The 19,912-nt window shown below is 46.2% G+C and overlaps 1 protein-coding gene across 6 annotated transcripts in view; it reads left to right on the top strand.

Moving 5' to 3' along the window:
- COL6A6 (collagen type VI alpha 6 chain) overlaps window positions 1-19,912 on the top strand; it is a 177,466-nt gene that overhangs the window by 148,882 nt on the left and 8,672 nt on the right. For 3 of the 6 annotated variants that reach the window (XM_070072823.1, XM_070072825.1, XM_070072826.1), the window contains 5 exons: window positions 16-27; window positions 3,725-4,227; window positions 10,097-10,193; window positions 13,936-14,607; window positions 17,374-17,467. In XM_070072823.1, the coding sequence (XP_069928924.1) occupies window positions 16-27; window positions 3,725-4,227; window positions 10,097-10,193; window positions 13,936-14,607; window positions 17,374-17,467 (1,378 nt within the window). Of the gene's footprint in view, window positions 1-15; window positions 28-3,724; window positions 4,228-10,096; window positions 10,200-13,935; window positions 14,608-17,373; window positions 17,468-19,912 lie in introns of those variants that run through there. The other 3 variants (XM_070072824.1, XM_070072827.1, XM_070072829.1) reach the window with 3 other exon arrangements.

Here is a 19,912-nt window from a genome sequence, read left to right as displayed (position 1 = left end):
GTTCTTCTTCCCCAGCTGGCGGACACGGTGAGTAATCTTTATTTACAGCATGTTTTATTCAAGCTCCAAAGTGTCACACATCTGGAAAGATGACTTCAAGCAGTGTGTTTCCTGCCAACTGATATAAAATTGCTGTGGGCTTCCTTTGCTGTCTCATACTGGTAGCAGAGACCTGTCTTCAATAAATCACTCAGCATTAGCTAAACTTCACAGCTATTTCTCAACCAACTGGTCTTCTTTTCTATTAATAATCTTTTTTCTTTAAGATTTATTTATTTTCAAGTCAGAGTTACACAAAGAGAGGAGAGGCAGAGAGAGAGAGAGAAAGAGAAAGAGAGAGAGAGGTCTTCCATCCAATGGTTCACTCCCCAGTTGGCCGCGATGGCCAGAGCTGGGCCTATCCGAAGCCAGGAGCCAGGAGCTTCTTCCGGATCTGCCACGTGGGTGCAGGGGCCCAAGGACTTGCGCCATCCTTTCCCAGGCCAAAGCAGAGAGCAGGATCAGAAGAGGAGCAGCCAGGACTAGAACCAGCACCCATATGGGATGCCGGCACTTCAGGCTAGGGCATTAACCCACTGCGCGACAGCGCCAGCCCTTCTATTAATAATCTTTTAATGACTAACATCACCATGCACCTTACTGTTAGATTCTCTGTTCGTAGTTCTCCCTTTGTGAGATGTGAGTGGTTAGGGATGGAGACGCAGAGGACAGAACACAAGTGAAGGCTTTTCAGAGAGCAAGCAAACAGAATGTGCAGCTTGGATAACACAGAAGTCCAGAGTTTGTGCTGATGCTAATTATCAAGCTGACTTAATGTCTTTGAGTGCTAGTTTTTAATGTTTTTCAGATGCTTTTTACATGATGTGGGAGCCCGTCATACTCTCTTTACATTTATACCCTTATAACTTTGGTGTAAACGCTCAACCCCACACCCTCTGCTTGTCTGTTTATTCTTTCGACAAACACGCATGGCAAGCCTACTGTGAGCCAGCCTTGGGCCTAGGCTCGGGGACACAGGGTTGTATAAGGAACAAGATTCCTATGCTCAGAAGCCCACTCTCAGGGGAGAGCCGGAAAATAAAAGAACGAGCAAATTGGTGGATTCAGAGTTCTTTAGTTGTGCAAGAGATAAAGCACAGATTGTTCTGTCACAGCAAAGTGTTAAAAGGGGGCAGAGGTGCTTCTGGGTGGAGGACTTTTTTTTTCTTTAACATTTAAAAATTTATTTGAAAGGCAGAGTCACAGAGGGAAAGAGGAAGAGAGATCTTCCAACTCTGGTTCATACCCCAAATGGCTGCAACGGCCAGGACTGAGCCAGGCCAAAGCCAGGAGCCTGGAACTCCGTCCTAGTCTCCCATGCACATGGCAGGGGTCCAAGCACTTGGGCCATCTTTCTGCTGCTTTCCTAGTCGCATTAGCAGAGAGCTGGCTTGGAAGTGGAGCAGCCAAGACTCAACCCCATGCTCCGATATGGATGCCAGTGTCACAAGCACCAGTTTAACCTGCTGAACCTCAATGCCTGCCCAGGTTCTTTTTTTTTTTTTTTAAGGCAGTGAAACTGAGGTCTGGCTGAAGAATAAAAAACAACCAGCTTTGAAAGAGCCAAGCAGAGAGCCTAGAAAGTGCAAAGGCAACAGAACTAAGCATTTTCTAGGAGGGAGCCCAGCATGACTGAGGCATGGTGTGGGTGGAATGCAGGAGGTATGGCAAATATTAAAAAAAAATTGGGGAAGGAGGCAGGAGCCGGATCAAGCTGGGTTTTGCAAGGTCTAATAAGGAGGCTGCATTTATGTAGTTACAGACAGAGAGAGGGAGAGACAGAAGTCTTCCATCCGCTGGTTCACTTCCTAAATGGCCGCAATGGCAGGAACTGGGCTGATCCGAAGGGGGAGCCAAGAGCTCCTTCTGTGTCTTCCATGCAGGTGCAGGAGTCCAAGCACTTGGGCCATCTTCCACTGCTTTCCCAGCCTATTAGCAGAGAGCTGGATCAGAGGAGAGGCAGCCAGGACACAAACTGGTGCCCATATGGGACGCTGGCACCGCAAGCAGGGGCTTAGCCTACTACACCACAGTGCCGGCTCCAGAGAGCGACTTTTTAGAACTTGCTTTTGCTACTCTGGGGAGAGTAGGTTGTAGGAGGGTGAGTATAAAGACCAGAGGCAGGAGGGTGCTTGGTATTCCAGACAGAAATGATGGTAGCCAGGAGGTGGCCATCACAGTGTGTGTGTGAGTGACGTGGAGGAAGTTTGCGCTGATCTGCATGTCTCCCGTCTTTTCCATCACCTGCTTTGTGTGTAGCCACCAAATCATGTTAGGTCTCCAAATGGGGACCCATCCCTGGTAGAGGCCTCCCAAGTACCCCTGCAATCCAGCCGAGTATTCTTTAGGATCCTTGGCATTCCAAGGTGCATGCTGGGTTGTATTTTGCAAGCTGACACCCTCCTTAGATTTTTTTTTAACCCTGAAATCTTGAATTACCTCATATCTTTAGCCAGTGTTGTCTTTTGTTCTTTTATCTCTAAATTGCACCTGAAGATCTTTGTTGTTCTTTCCATATGCAAGTAACACAGAAAAAAGCCAGCAGAACTTTCCTATTTGGTTGTAATTGTACTCGTTTTTTAAATTGGAAAACTGACATGATCTCAATTTTAAAACATGTACACATACATGTGTATGTATATGTATGTGTATGTGTGTGCACGCTCAACACACTAACTAGACTCACAGTCTAGTTATATTCCGTCTCCACTGAGATGAACAGTGGGATTAGGTTTGGACATTTCTTCTCAATGGCCAGGTGATAACTCCTTTGGCCTGTGAAGGTCATAGGGTCCAGGACAGGAGTGAATAGCACTAAGGCCTGTGGCTGAGGGACTGTGGCCTTGGTCAGGCTGGGGGAGCCCCAGCAAGTCTGAGGTGCTGAGCCCCTTTCGTGGGCCTCATGCTGTGTTTTTGACCCCTGAATCTGACTCACTGGCATCTCAATGAGAGGAGGTTTCCCCTCCAAGAGGAATGCCTCCCTGGGTTTCATCCTACATCCCAGCACCAGGCATCTGACACATAGACTGGTCTTGTTCTTCCTGAGCCTGTTGCAAAAGAACAGTTCTTCGGCTCTCTCACAATCTTTCAACAGGTGTTAGGTATCTACTGTATGCAGGAACTAATAACCCGGAAGCTTAACGGAGACACAGTTCCTATCTCCATCTGTCATAAATTAGCAGGAAAAAGAAACATTAAAAATCAAATACAGATGGCCCACTGTGGTACGTGCAGGGGACAGGGCAAAGAATAAGGACACAAAAATCTGCCTCTAACATATTAGTTAGCGAGCACAATTCAGAGTTTCTCTATGCAGTAAGGCATATTTATTAGGTACATTTACGTTTTTAAATGTCGAACAAAAGTGTATCAGAGCTCGCCTCTCTCTCCTTTTGGTGATATAGTTGTTCCCTGGCACATTGAGAATCTCATAATAATAATGGCTAACATTCATACATGCCAGGCACTGTTGTTCTAGATTTTAGAACAGCAAAAATTCAAGATTTATGTATTTTGTATTTTACACATTCTAATATTGAGATGATTAGTGTTAACTCTGGACAATGACTATTTAAAATGAGACGCATAACCTGTATTTCATGTTTATGTACTTAATTTTATACACTGTAGATGTTTCATCCGAGTGCGCACGCACCATGCTAAGCGTCTCCGTCCTGTCTTCCAGGGAGCCCCGAGTGCCCCGTGCACCCCACGGACTTGGTGTTCGCGCTAGACCAGTCGCGGGGCGTCACGGCGCAGGCGTTCTCGCGCATGAAGGAGATGGCGGCGGCCGCGCTGCGCGGCGTGCGCGTGCGCACAGGCGGGTGCGCCGTGGGCGCGCGCGTGGCCGTGCTCACGTACGGGGGCGCCGGCACGCGGCACGTGGTGCGCTTCTCGGACGCCCTGGACGAGAGCCGGCTCCTGGGCGCCATTGGCGCCATCCCGTACGAGGCGTCGTCGTCCGGCGGCGAGCTGGGCCGCGCCATGCGGTTCATCTCCAGGAACGTGTTCAAGCGCACGCTGCCGGGCGCCCACGCGAGGAGGGTCGCCGCCTTCTTCAGCGCGGGCGCGGCCGACGCTGCCGATCTTCAGGAGCTCGCGGCGGCCACCATGGAGCTGGGAGCGCTGGACATCGTGCCCGTGGTGATCGCCTTTGGCGCAGTGCCGACCGTGCGGCGGGCGTTCGCAGTAAGGGGCTGACACCGCCGGGCCGGGTCTCTGAGTCCGCCGGTGCCCGAAGCCTCCACGGGAGGTTGCGGAGCTGAGCTTGCCGGCGCTCGGGACCTAGCTCGTTCGTTTGCAAGCTTTAGCCTTCGGGTGGACAGAACAGAAATAGCGTGTTGTCGTGTGCCAGCCCTCCGTATATGCTATCCTGTTTCATTCTTGGAAGTAGGGTGTACAGGATCTGTTCCCGTGTTGTGGATGAGGACAGTGAGAAGTGAGGCCACTTGTCTGGACCCGCCTAGCTGAGAAGTGTGTGTGGCAGGGCCTATTCCCGGGTGCTAGTCGGTGCTTCCCCAGTACCCTCTGAGTGCCCATGGGGATGAAGGTGCTGACTTCAGGACAGAGGGCCTGGCATGTGCCTGCCTCGCTGGTTGGAGTCCTGGCTGCTGCACTTCTGATCCAGCTCCCTGCTGATGGCCTGGGCAAGCAGCAGAGGATGGCTCAAGTCCTTGGGCCCCTGCACCGGCATGGGAGACCCAAAAGACACTCCTAGCTTCGCATCAGCTGAGCTCCAGCTGTTGTGACCATTTGGGGAGTGAACCAGGTGATGGAGGATCTCTCTCTCTCTGTGTCTCCCGCTCTCTGCAACTCTGCCTCTCATAAATAAATCTTAAAAAAAGAAAAAAAGAAAAAACATGTATGGCTGTCACTTGGAGACCCAGCGAACAGTCATGGCTGTACAGTAAAAACCTATGGGTTGACTTTATGACATAACCAATAATGTAAAGGTTGAAAATTTATAAAGGGGAAGCCATGCCACTTATAGTTTCTTAGAATGGGGATAAAGATCTCAATGTACAGTATTTTTTTTTTTTTTTGACAGGCAGAGTGGACAGTGAGAGACAGGAGACAGAGAGAAAGGTCTTCCTTTGCTGTTGGTTCACCCTCCAATGGCTGCCGCGGCCGGCGCACCGCGCTGATCCGATGGCAGGAGCCAGGTACTTCTGGTCTCCCATGGGGTGCAGGGCCCAAGGACTTGGCCCATCCTCCACTGCACTCCCGGGCCACAGCAGAGAGCTGGCCTGGAAGAGGGGCAACCGGGACAGAATCCGGCGCCCCGACCGGGACTAGAACCCGGTGTGCCGGCGCCACAAGGTGGAGGATTAGCCTAGTGAGCAGCCGGCCTCAATGTACAGTATTTCTAAATAAACCATCCTTGATGAAGACAGCCATGTGTAATTTGAACACACCCTGTGGATAGCACTCGATGGCAGACCTCCGTCCCAGAAAGCCTGCAGGAGCCGGCCATGTGCCCCTGCTGTCAGCTGTGTGGCCCAACCTGGCCTTTTGTACTCTGTTCATCTGGAGACCAGGATGCAGGGCCCCAGGAGCAGCAGCAGGATGTAAGAAAATGCACTCTAAAGGGGCCAAACCCCTGAAAATCACTTCATTAAGAGGAAGGACTGATGCAACTGAATCATTGTCTCCAAGTGTGTAGAAAAGTATTCCTGGAAAAAAAAAATCAGCCAACTGAAATCCAAGTTCGCACAAGCTCTTATTAGGGAAGCTAGAGGCAGTAGCTGTAGGAAACTTTAGGTTTAAGAACTGTTTTAATTAAGGAGTGAATTATTTGAAAGGCAGCATGAGTTATTTGAAAGGAGAGATCTTCCGTCCACTGGTTCACTCCTCAAATGCTCCCAACAGCCAGATCTGAGCCAGACTGAAGTGAGGAGCCAGGAGCTCCATCTGGGTCTCCCACGTGGGTGGCAGGGGCTCAGGTACCTGCGCCGTCATCTGCCTTCCCACGCATGTTACAGGAGCACTATGTGATGCTGTTGGCCTAGGCAGTGGCGTAACCTGGTGGACTACAATGCCCACCCCCTTAAGTAGGAACTGTTCTGAAGGCAATTTTGATTTACTGTTGGCATGGGTTATAAGGACTAATGCAGTTGGCCAATATGTCACCTACTTTCTGATGACCTTCTTGGGGGGGGGGGGAGGGCAGTCAGTCACCTTACAAAAGTGACTCCTCTCTTTCTGAGAGACTGGAGGCTAGGACTAGTGGCTTTTGAACCACTTATAGAGCCTTCCCATATCTGTAATTTTCTGTGGAAGTGTTGAGATAAGCAGAACAGAGTTGAACTGTTTCTCATCTGTCAAAAATGAAAAGTACTTATTTCCTAGAGTGGTATAAGGATGAAATGATATTTCCCTGAATTAGGACCTAGTACGTATTAAGCACTCAAGAATAGCTTTTGCTCTAATTATTATCCTCACCACTTGGGTCTTGATGATGAACTAGAATCTATTTAATAGTAATGAATAGTACCTTGTAAAGGATCTAAAGCTGCTACCAGCTTCATTGAAGTAATGTCAGTCATGCAAATGAAAAGGCTGATGGGTCAGGTTCAGAAAGGAAAAGGCAGGTGAATGAGAAAAGACTGGGGGCAGTCTGTGCAAATGAGGCTGCTACAAGACAAGCAACTCCAGAAACTCTAAGTGACATTACACAGAGGCCTCATAATTCCCTCACCCTTTGGCTTTAGTCAAAAAGCAAGAGCCAAATAACTGATGGCACTTGTGATATAAACTCAACCCGACAACAATTCCACCCACTCAAAGGTACATGCACAACAACTTAGAAAAAAAATTTTTTTTTTACTTTTGAAATGTTAAGAAGAGAGACAGAGCAAGATAGAGAGACCTTCCATCCTCTGGTTCGCTCCCCAGATAGTTGCAACAGCTGGGGTAGGGGCCAGGCCAAAGCCAGGAGCCCCGAGCTGCTTCTGGGTCTGCCATGGGGGTGCAGGGCCTCAAGGATTTGGGCCATCTTTTGCTGCCTTCCCAGGCACATTAGCAAGGAGCTGGGTCAGAAGTGGAGCAGCTGGGTCTCCAACCAGCACCCATATGGGATGCCACATTGCAGGCATAGGCTTAATCTGCTATGCACTGCTGGTGCAGAAGAAGAGAGAGAAATAAAGGCCAAAATCGGAATTGTGCCCAAGGTTCATTCATCCAAAAAGAGTTTAGTGAGCATCTGACCTACTCTAGGTGTTGTCTTAGGCGCGCCAGTGATACAAAAGTAAACTAGAAAATCAAAGGCCCACCCTGATGTTAGAGGGTGGGACTGAGCAGGGTGTCTGGAAGGGCTCCAAATAGAACCCGGTGCCTGGGGATATTACAGAAGAGAAATTGCAGTGCTGCCACTCTGTGTGCTGCCTTTTTGTTCTGTCTATTCTCTCCCATTGTGCTTTAGTTACACAGTCCAGTCCTTTCTAAGGAAGGAACTCACATGTCTAATGTCACAAGGCATTTTGATTTGGGGGCCATATTTTTAAACCTTCATCTGTTTCATACTTCTGAGAATCTGTGCAGAATTTCATCAAAGAATCCGTCTGCACTGTCCGAGAGCAATGCAGACTTTACTGAAGACAGTGTACCACGAAGAGAAGGCAGCATCGCACACAGCACTGCGTCCCCCAATTGGAGCCCCCATGTTTTGTCACCTCCCCGTCCCTTCTCCCCTGCCATACCATCTCAGGGTCTTCCCCCCATCTTATACCACACAATGCTCACTCTCACTACTTTCTGCCCTCTGTCTTTTCCTGGCACCCTATGTCCCTTTCTCTACTGTGTCTAGAAATTTTGTGTAAAGTTTCAGTTATCACCTACTGCCTCAGAATTTTGTTGCCTAGTCTAGACAACTAATGAAGGCACACACAGTGGTCTCCCAGAGAGGAAGGCAGGGGTGCACAGTGGAACAAAAAGAGGCAGGGCTCAGCATTGTGGCCCAGCAGGTGAAGCTGCTGCCTGTGATGCCTGTTCAAGTCCTGGCTACATGCTGCTTACCCAGCTTCTTGTGAATGCACCTGGGAAGGCAGCAAAAGATGGCCCGAGCACTTGGGCCTGTCACCCGGGTGGGAGACCCGGGTGGAGTTCCTGGCTCCTGACTCTGGCCTGCCCACAGCTGGCTGTTGCAGGTGGTGCAAGATTTTCTCTCAGTCTCTGCCTCTATGTTGCCCTGACTTTCAAATAAATAATCTTAAGCAAGAATAAAAAATGGGGAGAAACCAAGACAAGCCTCAGGAAAAGCTGCCACCTTCTCCTTCCCCACTCCTGTTTCCCATTTTAGTCCATAAGAGAGAACCTTGGCCAGCCTGTAGCTCTGTTAGCTCTTTCTCTGAGTGTGGATAGACTCAGCCCTCAGGACCCCTTTCCACAATCCTGAGAGAGTGGGTGTGATGGGCTTAGATGTCCATCCCTGATCGGCCAGCCCTGGTGGGAGATGGAGTTACTCCAAAGTCCTATTTCTACTGGTAAAAGAGGAACTTCCCAGAGAACAAGGGGAGCTGTAGGCTTAGGAGGATCCACAGGGGAAAGCATCAATAGCCCCTGACCCATCTCCCAGCATTAGGGACTCCTACCTACAGTTTCCCTTCAAGTAGCAGTTATTTCTGGGTCAGCTAACACATTGTTCTCGCTTATTCGGAGGCTCATCTTTTCTCTGTCCTGCAGCCTCAGGCTGCCAAGATGGGTCAGTGACCTGGGGCCGCACAGGAAAGGGGAGTTGTTCAGAAAGGAGAGCTGCCTGGAAACTGGCCTGAGTATCTTTTTTTTTTTTTTTTAATTTATTTGACAGGTAGAGTTATAGACAGTGAGAGAAAGAGACACAGAGAAAGGCCTTCCTTCCGTTGGTTCACTCCCCAAATGGCCGCTACAGCCAACACTGCGCCGATCCAAAGCCAGGAACCAGGCACCTCCTCCTGGTCTCCCATGTGGGTGCAGGGGCCCAAACACCTGGGCCACCCTCCACTGCCCTCCTGGGCCACAGCAGAGAGCTGGACTGGAAGAGGAGCAACTGGGACTAGAACCCGGCGCCCATATGGGATGCTGGCACCGCAGGCAGAAGATTAACCTAATGAGCCACGGTGCCAGCCCCCTGAGTATCTATTTCAATGCCTGATTCCTAGTGGAAGCCCGAAGAGTTCTGAAGAGCAGCCTGTGGTTTCACGTGGTTCCCTGGGGCTTGGCAGTGGGGGTTTCTACCTTCAGTCCCTTCCATGTCTAGTGTCTTTTGAGCACCTTTAACCTTCACTTTCTCCAGCTGTAAAGTGGGAATGGTGAACTTAAGACTTAACTCACTAGAGTGTTTTTGAGATAATAGCTATGAAAATGCCCTGTGGCCCTTAAAGACCCACATGGCACCCACTCTGCTTTACAATTATGAATTCACTTACAGCTCATGGTAGCCCTGTCGCGTAGTAGTCAGTTGTCCCACTTTACAGATGAAGAAGCAGAAGCAACTGTAGCTCATCGTACAGTTAATGGAAGAATTGGAGTTTAAACCCAGGTGGTGCTCTTAGCCATGCTGACAAGCTGGGCCTCCCTCCCCATGGCTTCTCAGAAGGGGCAGGACTGCCTTCTTCAGCTCTTGGTTCTTTGAACAGTCCTGGGAGGCCCTTTTATATATATATTATATATATTATATTATTATATATTATATTATATATTATATATATTAAAATGCATTTTAAATGACCTTTTTTAGATTTATTTTTATTTATTTGAAAGGCAGATTTACAGAGAGGCAGAGACAAAGAGAGACAGAGGTCTTTCCTCCATTGATTCACTCCCCAAATGGCCACAATGGTCGGAGCTGTGCTGATCTGAAGCCAGGAGCCTGGGGCTGCTTTTGGGTCTCCCACATGGGTACAGGGGCCCAAGGACTTGGGCCATCTTTCACTGCTTTCCCAGGCACATTAGCAGGGAGCTGGATCAGAAGTGGAGCAGCCAGGACTTGAACTGGCGTCCACATGGGGTGCTGGCGCTGCAGGGCTGGAAAGTTCTTGCAACACTACCCGCTAAGTTGTGCTTTCCCCTTTGCTTCTTGCAGATTGATGACACTGGCACATTCCAAGTGGTAGTGGTTCCCCTCGGGACTGACTACACACCAGCATTAGAGAGACTGCAGCGATGCACTTTCTGCTACGGTAAGTTCCACAGAGAGAAGATCATTTGGACAGGCTTGTTAAGTACGTTGAGTTACCGTTGGCAGGAGCAGCTGGAACTTGGCAGCAGGGATACACGTGGCCGCGGAGGACCTCGTCACACTGCCTCGTCCACAGCTGGAGCCTCTCAGTTGAGCCCACAGGGTCTCCACCTCTGTATCTCAGCAGGAGGAGTGCGTTCCAGGCCTCTACTCAGTGCAGCATCCAGGAAGCAGTAATGATTTTTTTTAAGAAACACTTAACCCTGTCTCACTGCCAAGTTTTTCGTGCTCTATAGTATATTCTAAATCTCAGATGTCCACAGCCCCCAAAGAAATGCTCTAAGGCAACTCAGAACCCTCCTCTCTGCTGGGGAGTAGAAGTGGAAGATGGCAAAAATTCATGCAGTTCCCCGTAAAGGGAGCCTTCGTGGACTCTCAGATGTCAGGCATCAGAAGGACTTGCAGTACTGATTTGACTGTTGGGTTTTCCACAGTCTATAGGTCTAGCGAGAAAACTTGTCTCTAATCTTCTGTATGAGTGTTACAATAACTACAAAGACAGTGGAAGCCACGGAAATGTCAGAGCTAATGGTTATCAAGCATTTACTGCAGGCCATGCGCTGTTCTGATTGCTATACATACTGTTGACAGTAGCGATGATGACAGGTAGTACTTAATCTGATCACCTGACATCAATTGTATCGTTCAGTCTTTATCATCACCCTGAAATTCTTGAATCCTAATTAGCTCCACTTTTCAGCTGAGGAAAGTGAACCCCAGAGAGACGCAATAATCTGCTCAGGGCCTCGCAGCGAGATCAGACCCAGCAAGGCTGCCTGCCTCTAACCACCTGCGGGTCCTGAGGAATGCAGGTCTCATTCTTTCCCCTGCCCCCCAACATGCACCATTTGAGTCTGAATAAATTGCTTGATGCCTCTCCTGCATGCATGCCAGCAAGCCACTAGTGTTTCCTATAAATAGCCTCACAGAGAGGTGGTGATGCTGAGGGAGCCATAGAATTTCCAGTATTTTCAGAACGCTTTCTTCTTTCTGTCTTCCCCTCTGTTTCTCTCTAGTCATTCTCTCTCTCTCTCTCTTTCTCGTGATTTAGCAGGGCTGGTCTTAAGCATTGGCAATCCCACTCAAAGCAGTTAAGTGCTAACCGTGCTGTGGGGAGATACATCCCACCCTATGTATTCTCAGTTGTGCCTTCAAACACGTTGGTTACAGCAGTGGGCTGGTATGTTGCAGTCAGAAGTTGCACATATGTGACTAGGGACAGATTTTTGGCTGCATTTCTTGGCTTTAAACTTTGTTTTTCCTCTTAGGCATATAATGGAAGATATTTTGGCATTTGTGTCCTGCAATTAAAAAAAACCACAAAACTGAGCAAATGGGCAGCCTGCTGTCCCTGATTTTAGAAGCTGTCTTGTACACAGGTGACTTTTTGTCATCTGACTATTATGCAGGGTCATGAAATTTTACTAAATTTCTGTAAGGGAATCATAAGCTTGCCCAGAGCCACATGTTCAGTGCGTCCATGAGCAAGACTTCACTGTCTCCCCTAGGATCTTCATCCTGGTCTAATAACTTTCACTGGCAGCCCATGCCTGTGCCTAAGTACCAGCCGTCCACACTCATGCTCTTCATTTCTCTGCTTCCTCTTCAGTTTCTAAAGAGGTCATGCTCATCCTCAACCATCAACTGGTACTGAAAGCTCAGTTGCAGAGTGTGGTCCTGGAAGGGGTCTCTGGGTACGTCTGGTCCAATCATCCAGCTGTGCCGAGGACCTGACGCCCAGTGGTTACTTGACTGGGGCACACGGCGGGTCTCTTACCAGCACGAGAAACCAGACATCCCAGCTCTCAGACCAAGGGGCTTACCACCACACCCTAAAATTTCATCTCTAACATGCACTGACTTCATAGGCAGAAACTTGTAGAAATTATGTGTTCTTTGGCAATATTATTTACTGCCCTAGCTCGTGTCTGCTGTAAAATTAAAGTATTAAGTGACTTTTAAGAGCCTTCCATTTCAGTTTTTTAAAATTCCCTTGAATATTCGTTGTTGTCATATTTAATGAAACCCATTCTATCTTTTTAAAAAGATTCATTTCTTTGAAAGAGTTACAGAGAAAGGGAGGCACAGAGAGATCTTCCATCTGCTGGATCACTCCCCAGATGGCTTCAGTGGCCACTGCTGGGCCAGGCTAAAGCCAGGATCTTCGTCCCTGTCTCCCATGTGCGTGCAGGGCCCAAGTACTTGGGCCATGTTCAGCTGCTTCGCTGGGTGCTTTAGCAGGGAACTGGATTGGAAGTGGAGCAGCCTGGAGTTGAACAAGCTCCGATATGGGATGCTGGCATTTTGGATGGGGGTTTAACTTGCTATGCCACAATGTTAGCCTCCATTCTTTTTTAAAAAAACATTTATTTTATTTGAAAGGCAGAGTGTCAGTGAGACACAGAAAAAGAGATCTTTTATCTGCTGCTTCATTTCCTAAGTGACCACAGTGACTGGGAACTGAGGTAGGCTGAAGCCAGGAGCCTGAGAACTTCCCTCTGGGTCTCCCATGTGGGTGGCAGGGGTCCAAGTATTTGGACCATCTGTGGCTACTTCCCCAGGCACATTAGCAGGAAGCTGGATCAGAAGTGGAGCAGCCAGGGCTCAAACCAGCACTCCAATATGGGATGGTGGAATTGCAAGTGGCAGCTTAACCCACTATGTCATAGCACTGGCCCCACTGTCTATGCATTCTTTTATAAATTAGATATGTATACTAATAAAAGTTACCTAATATCTTATGAAAGTCCAGTAATATGCAATATTTATTTTCATTCATGTAACCAACATGTATTGAAGTTTTAACCAATAAGCACTCTCAAGATATGAAAATGAACAGTATCTTGTTTTTAAAAGGTACAAAATTACCTCTTTGAGAGTTACAAATTCTTGCTTAAATAGAAATTTAAAAATTCCCTAATTTTTTTTCAGTCTTTTCAAGCAGATTACTTTCTCATAGTAGAACCATGCACCATAGTGATAGAGAGATTGGATCAGCCTACATAGTGTTACTTTAGAGAGGTCAGTGGCTCTAGGTTGTGGTACAAGATACTCATGCATGCGTAAGGAAAGCTGTCCCCTTCAAACTTTATAAACATTGCCAAGATTAAACTTCTGTTGAAAACAGTCTGGGGGCTGGTACTGTGGTGTAGCAGGTTAAGCCACCACTTGCAGTGCCGGCATCCCATATGGGTGCCAGTTCAAGTCCTGGCTGCTCCACTTCCAATCCAGGTCTCTGCTGTGGCCTGGGAAAGCAGTAGAAGATGGCCCAAGTCCTTAGGCCCCAGTGCCTGCATGGGAGACGCGGAAGAACCTCCTGACTCCTGGCCCCAGCCATTGCAGCCACCTGGGGAGGGAACCAACGGATGGAAGACCTCTCTCTGTGCCTCTCCTTCTCTCTCTGTGTAAATATGACTTTCAAATAAATAAATAAATCTTAAAAAAAAAAAACAACAGTCTGTGAAGAGCCCGATGGCCTCGGTGAGCAGTCTCAGACACATGCCAGCATAAACGTGGTACCTTTTGAAGATGTACTAGGAAATCTTCCTGTTGATATTAAAGTCATTTGGTAACTGCGTTAGCATCCAGGATTATGCGTTTCCAAATGCTGAAATATCCGAGATGCAGTCTTTGCATTTCTGTCCCCCTCTGCTGAGTAACCCTGAGTGATTCTTGGTTTGCAGACACCTGCAAGCCAGATGCCGCTTGTGAGCAGGCCAGACCGCCCGCTGTGCAGTCTTACATCGATGCTGCTTTCCTCCTGGACGGCTCCCGGAATGTGGGGAGTGCTGAATTCGAAGATATAAGAGCCTTCCTGGGAGCACTCATCGATAACTTTGAAATCACCCCTGAGCCTGAGACCTCTGTCACCGGAGACCGGGTGGCTCTGGTGACCCACAGCCCCCCCGACTTCCTACCCAACACTCAGAAAAGTCCCGTTAGAGCCGAGTTCAACCTCACCACCTACAGCAGTAAGCGCCTTATGAAGAGGCACGTGCAAGAGTCAGTGCAACAGCTCAATGGAGAGGCTTTCGTCGGCCATGCCTTACAGTGGACTCTGGACAATGTCTTCCTAAGGACACCCCACGTGAGAAGAAACAAAGTCATATTTGTGATCTCTGCTGGAGAAACCAGTCACTTGGACGGGGAAGCCTTAAGGAAAGAATCCTTGCGGGCCAAATGTCAGGGCTATGCCCTATTTGTGTTCTCCCTTGGCCCTGCTTGGAACGGTGAGGAACTGAAAGAACTAGCCAGCCACCCTTTGGATCACCACTTGGTCCAGCTTGGCCGAATTCACAAACCTGACCACAAATATGCTGTGAAGTTTGTGAAGTCCTTTATAAACTCAGTCAGGCGTAAGTCATAAAATCTCTTCTTTTCTGCACAATAAGAGTTACTTGGTATTCCCTCCCCCCCCACCCCCGACCCCCAAAAAAGGCTGATGAGTTGGCATAGACTCCTGGAGACCTCTTGCCTTTCTTCATGGGCACTGCAGGATCAGAAAGGAACAATATGCAGTAATGGATGGTGGAAGGCAGGAAATCTCTGATCCTTAAACGTTTAATTTTCTGGCTCATCTTTTGTATGTCTCTTGTTCCTATGGAGAAGCAGTCATAACAAGCAGCTGTTCCCACATCTGTATGCATGGAGTAGCGTAGTCGAGGTCTGTGAAGTCACAGCCTGGACCTCAGCGGTGGAGTAGAGCCCCTGCTGTGTGACATTAGCACACTGCCCTTTGAAGGAAGGTTTCAGCAGTTAACACGCCAAAAGAGAGAGCCAACGAAAAATTAAACAGTTCTCGACTTTGCTTTTACAAGTTCTCAAGGCTGGGTTTGAAGTCTTAGGAGATACCATTTTACCTGTCAGCATGAAAGACACAGCCTTGCAAGACTTTCTTACCCTGGCCAATGACTTTTTATGATGCCAGTAGTTAGTGTAACTGATGCCCATAAAAGGGAAACACAGGCTGTGTTTCTTGGAGTGAGCTGGCCTTGAAAATTATACAATTCGTGTTGAATGCAACAAGATGGCTAAAAAGGAACCATGTCCTATTATGACTCAGTAAAGCAGCTGGTAGAAGTGTCAGACATCTTCATGGCAAATGATCTCTTAGTTTGCAGAGAGTAAAAGTGAACACATAGGCTAACAAGAGCACCCAGCGTGGCTCAGGTGAAGTGCTGGTTGTATCTCAGACTTGTCACTAATCTGAAATGGTGAGACCTGTTAAGGCTACAAAGACACTTAGGACTCAGTGCAGAGAGAGATCAGAGGAGTCTGGGAGATAGGACCAGCAGCACAGCACCTGGGAGTGTGTTAGAAATGCAGAGTCCCAGGCCTTACCCCAGACATTCTGGACCCGAATCCCCAGGTGATTCGTTGTACATTTGGGGGAGCGGGGGAAGTACTTCAAAGAGTTCATGGGAAATGGAATTAGAAAATGAATTTATTTTGAGTGCAAAAAACTTTGAAATCCATGCATGGAGGGGATTTTTGAAAAGATTATGGGGAAATGCTTATCATGAAAAAACTGTTCAAGGATTTCAAGAAATTTTGCATCAGAATAAACTTACCTTTTAACTCCACGGTCCACAAATTTTTGGAAGTAGCTTGTAGTTTGCGAAACACTAGTAGGGGAGTAGTAAGCCCCTAAAATAAATTTTGGATGTATTCTGGAATAGGAACAAGGCAGAAAGGCTAGAGGGAAAACAATGAGAAAAAATGGGGCTAAGGGTCTTTCTGAAGGAAGTAATCACAGGGCATTTATAGAGAGAAAATGACACCTTGGAAGCTCCCAGAAAACTTGTACGGACACATTCCTTATGAGGCAGGATGTTGGAAGGAAGTCTTCAGATGGAATTTCCTTCCCCAAATTCTTGCTTGTATTTCATGGTAATTTTTGAAGTAATGTAATTAGATAAATGGCATGGCCCCCACCCCCTGCCACCGACCCAGAGAAAAGGAAAGAGATGTCCTTGGGGTGCATGAGAGAAATTTGCTTGTGGAAAGTTCTGACCATGACACAATTATACTCTGCTTTCCCAGAACTTAGAGACCTAGACACTTGGCATCTTTAACATGGCTCTAACAGTACAAGAAGCAGTTCCATAACAGGCCCATAGATTCACACGCCCTTCCCCCGCACCGTGTGACAGGAACGTATATTTTTGAGGCGCCTGCTCCAAGCCACTTGCTGTTTCAGGTGCTAGATATGGGTGACAGAAACAGACTTGGTCGCAGCCTTTTCAGGACTTCTGGTTTAGCTCCCTTATATTCCTCTGTGACTCTTTCTTAAAATACAGAAGCTATCAAACACAGTCCATATCAGAGTCAGCACGTTTTCTGAGGAAGAACAACTGCTGGCAGCCTGACACTTTGAGCTAAGACATACAAAAAGACAAAAATCAGGTGCACCACGGGTAGCGTCACAGTCTGCGGCCATTTAGTGTACAACACACCGCCATACCTACCACACAGCTCTGCAGGTGTGGCTGTATTGTTGCCCAGGAACAACTTACTGTTTACGATGACCCTAATGTAATTTCTTAATTACACTTAACAAATCTGTTCAAGTTAATGCTTTAAGGAGCTATATAATACCTTTTTTTTAATTTTCCATCAAAAAATGGCTTTTAAATTTTAAGTGGCATAAGACTAGCCATGCTTTAGTATTATGAAAAATTAGTGCACTTCCAAATGAAATGAGCCGCTAATGAATTAAACCCAAGATGGCTGATGTTACCGTCAGCGATACAGAGACCATAAAGAGAATGTCCTTTTCCCTTTGCATTTTAATATTCCAGAGAAGGAAATAAAATAATTATTCTGATGAGTTCGTATCAATTAAAGGCCAGACCATTAGAAATGGTTCATGGTGTCTCCTCTAAGAGTTGACCACTTTAGCTGCTAAGCATATATTACTGAAGTCAGCTGAATTCACCTCTCCATTCAGAAGAGTTGTACTTTTTATACTTAGTTTCAGAGATTCCCTTGAGACGTCTGCTTTTATTTCATATGACCACCTTAGCTGGTACCTTTCGTTGGTGGACACTGGAAGAGTGAAATGACCTTGGGGTAGAGAGCCGACTGCAGTCATGTTAACAGCCATGCTTTTGTCTTCCTAGGTGCAATCAACAGATACCCTCCAATAAACCTCAAAGCCAAGTGCAACAGACCAAGCTCTACAGAACCAAAGCAGCCCCTGCAACAGTTTCAAAGGTATTCTCTGCTTGGTGTTACCTGAATATGAATACGACCCCCTCTTCTCTTTTTCTTTTTAACTTGTCTTCTTCTGTCCTATTTGGACACACATCTGTTGCTACATATTAAGATACAACTTGAGGGAATAAGAGATAATTTTTTAAAATAACCAAATTGACCTGAAAAATAACCAAATACAGGGTTTTTATGTTTTTAATGGAAAAATCTAACAGCTGAAATCATGCAGTCAATAGGACACCTCAGTGGCAGTGAGAGTACTAGTGACCAGATCTTCTAAATACTATTCATTATTAAAAGGAAGCAGGGTTTCTTGCAGAAATACCTGATTCCAGGCTCAGCAGGAATGGTGTGATGCTAATTTAGAACAACCTGTAAAAATCAAGGAAATACTCAGAAATGAAAAGTGTCACGTCAGAAAGCCAAAGGACTTGTCTTAAAGGATTCCCAGTGGCCTAACAAGATAATCTGGACATCACAAAGAGTAATCATGGGATGAATTATAACACATTGGATTTTTGAAGTCCACAAGTCTAAAGATTCCCAAAAAGGGGGAGGAGAAGCTGTTCTTTAGAAGAATGTTAGCAAGTGCAGAGGGGTAGAATGAGAAAACCACTAAGTTGTGATCCATAATGTGATGACAATGTTATAACAAATGTAGTCACTGATCAGTAAGGGAAATAAAACCAATGTTGTGATATGCTGTTGTTTGGGCGAAAGCAGCTGTTGAAAGAGTCACTAAGTCACTATATAATAACCAGTAACTAAAAAAGGAAACTGTGCCTGGGTGTTACATGTGAGCTTTGAGAAGACCTACTGAAACCAAGATCTGATATTATGTGCCTCCAAGGTGAGACAGAAGACACGCAACATCACCTATGTGGGGTCCTTGTATGTTTGTCCCAAGTCTCAGTGGGTAAACCTTCAGACAACTCAGCTCCACAATTTGGAATGTTCTTCTGAACACCTTGCCTGCACTCTTCATACATTTCATGTCATGAAGAGTAGAGGAATATGGCATACCGTTCTAACATGGGCAAGATTAAAGAGATCAAACAGCCAAATGTAATTGCTTTATCCTTGATTGGATCATAGATCAGAAAAGAAAAAGAGCTGATATAAGTAACATTAGGAGAACAATTAGGAAATTTGAGTATGAACATATGTTGGGTGATACTGATTTCATGTGGATTTCCTTACGTGTGGTTACAGTGTGATGGATGTATAAGAAACGCCTTTGTTTTTGAGTCAAGTATGCTGAAGTATGTAAGAGGCATAGATGATAGCTTCAGTCCACTTTCATATGGTTTTCCTAAAGGAAAGCAGAATGTGTATGCACATACATGTGGGTATATGTGTACAGGCACATATATACATCACAGACATCTACATCCACACATAGGGAGAGAGTAACCAAGAATAGGGAGAGATGGTAGCCAGGAATCCGATGAAAGATATTTATGGTCCTGTTCTTTTATAATTTTTTTGACTATTTCAACTTTCAAAATCAATAACTGTGAAACTCAGTAGAGGATTAAACAGTGGTAGACACATCTAAAGAAAAATATGAACTAGGAAAGAAAACTGAAGAAATTATTCAGAATGCAAAGGAGATATAGAAGAGATTTACAATTAGAACAGAATGGAAAAAAATCTAATCTACATCCAGCTAGAAGTACGAAATAACAGACAAGATTCAAAGACAAAAGATGATTTTCCAGAAAACATGAAATAATTAGTTCACAAAGGAAATTCAAGATACAGTAGTAGGCAGGATAAAAGGACAGAGCGTCAGCGAGCCAATGGCGAAGGGACTGCCCCAGAAGACGGAAAAGCCCCCATCCAGACCTGTGAGATCATCTGCAGGGAAACTTTGACGGGGCCGGTGGCTGAGCTGCCAGTAGCCGCGGTGGAGGCTGCAGGACTACCGTGTGTTTTTCAAAGAGTAGAAGAAAATTTTGATCAACTAGAAAAACTTTCAAATATAATGGGAAGAAAAAGCATTAAATTTTTTTTTTCCACAAAAAAAGGTCTTTGCTAAGATAACTTCTAAAGTATGTGTGACCACAGAGACAAGGAGGGAAATGTGAGAAGTAGTAAATCATACAGTTTGTCTGTTAAGGGCAATCTAAGCAAATATATTTTAAAATAATAGTGATATCTAATTTGCAGGGTTACAAAAAAAGCTATACTTGTTAACAAAGCTATGAAAATGAAACATTTCTCATTTGGTGGCTTCAACAAAAGAAGGCTAAATGTCAACATATATTTTTTTATTTAAATGAGAAAAGACATTAAACAATAAAATAATCTGATTATTTTTTAAAATGAAGGAAAGAAAAGTAGCACTAAAAACAGACAATAATATAAGTAAGTCACAGACAAGTAAGTGGAGTGAAAAGGTACTAAGAATCTGCATTATATAGGCTGCAGATTAGGCTATTG

Source organism: Oryctolagus cuniculus, chromosome 4 (assembly GCF_964237555.1).
Source record: "Oryctolagus cuniculus chromosome 4, mOryCun1.1, whole genome shotgun sequence".
Classification (NCBI taxonomy): Eukaryota; Metazoa; Chordata; class Mammalia; order Lagomorpha; family Leporidae; genus Oryctolagus; species Oryctolagus cuniculus.
This window is presented reverse-complemented; position numbering and strand designations above follow the sequence as displayed.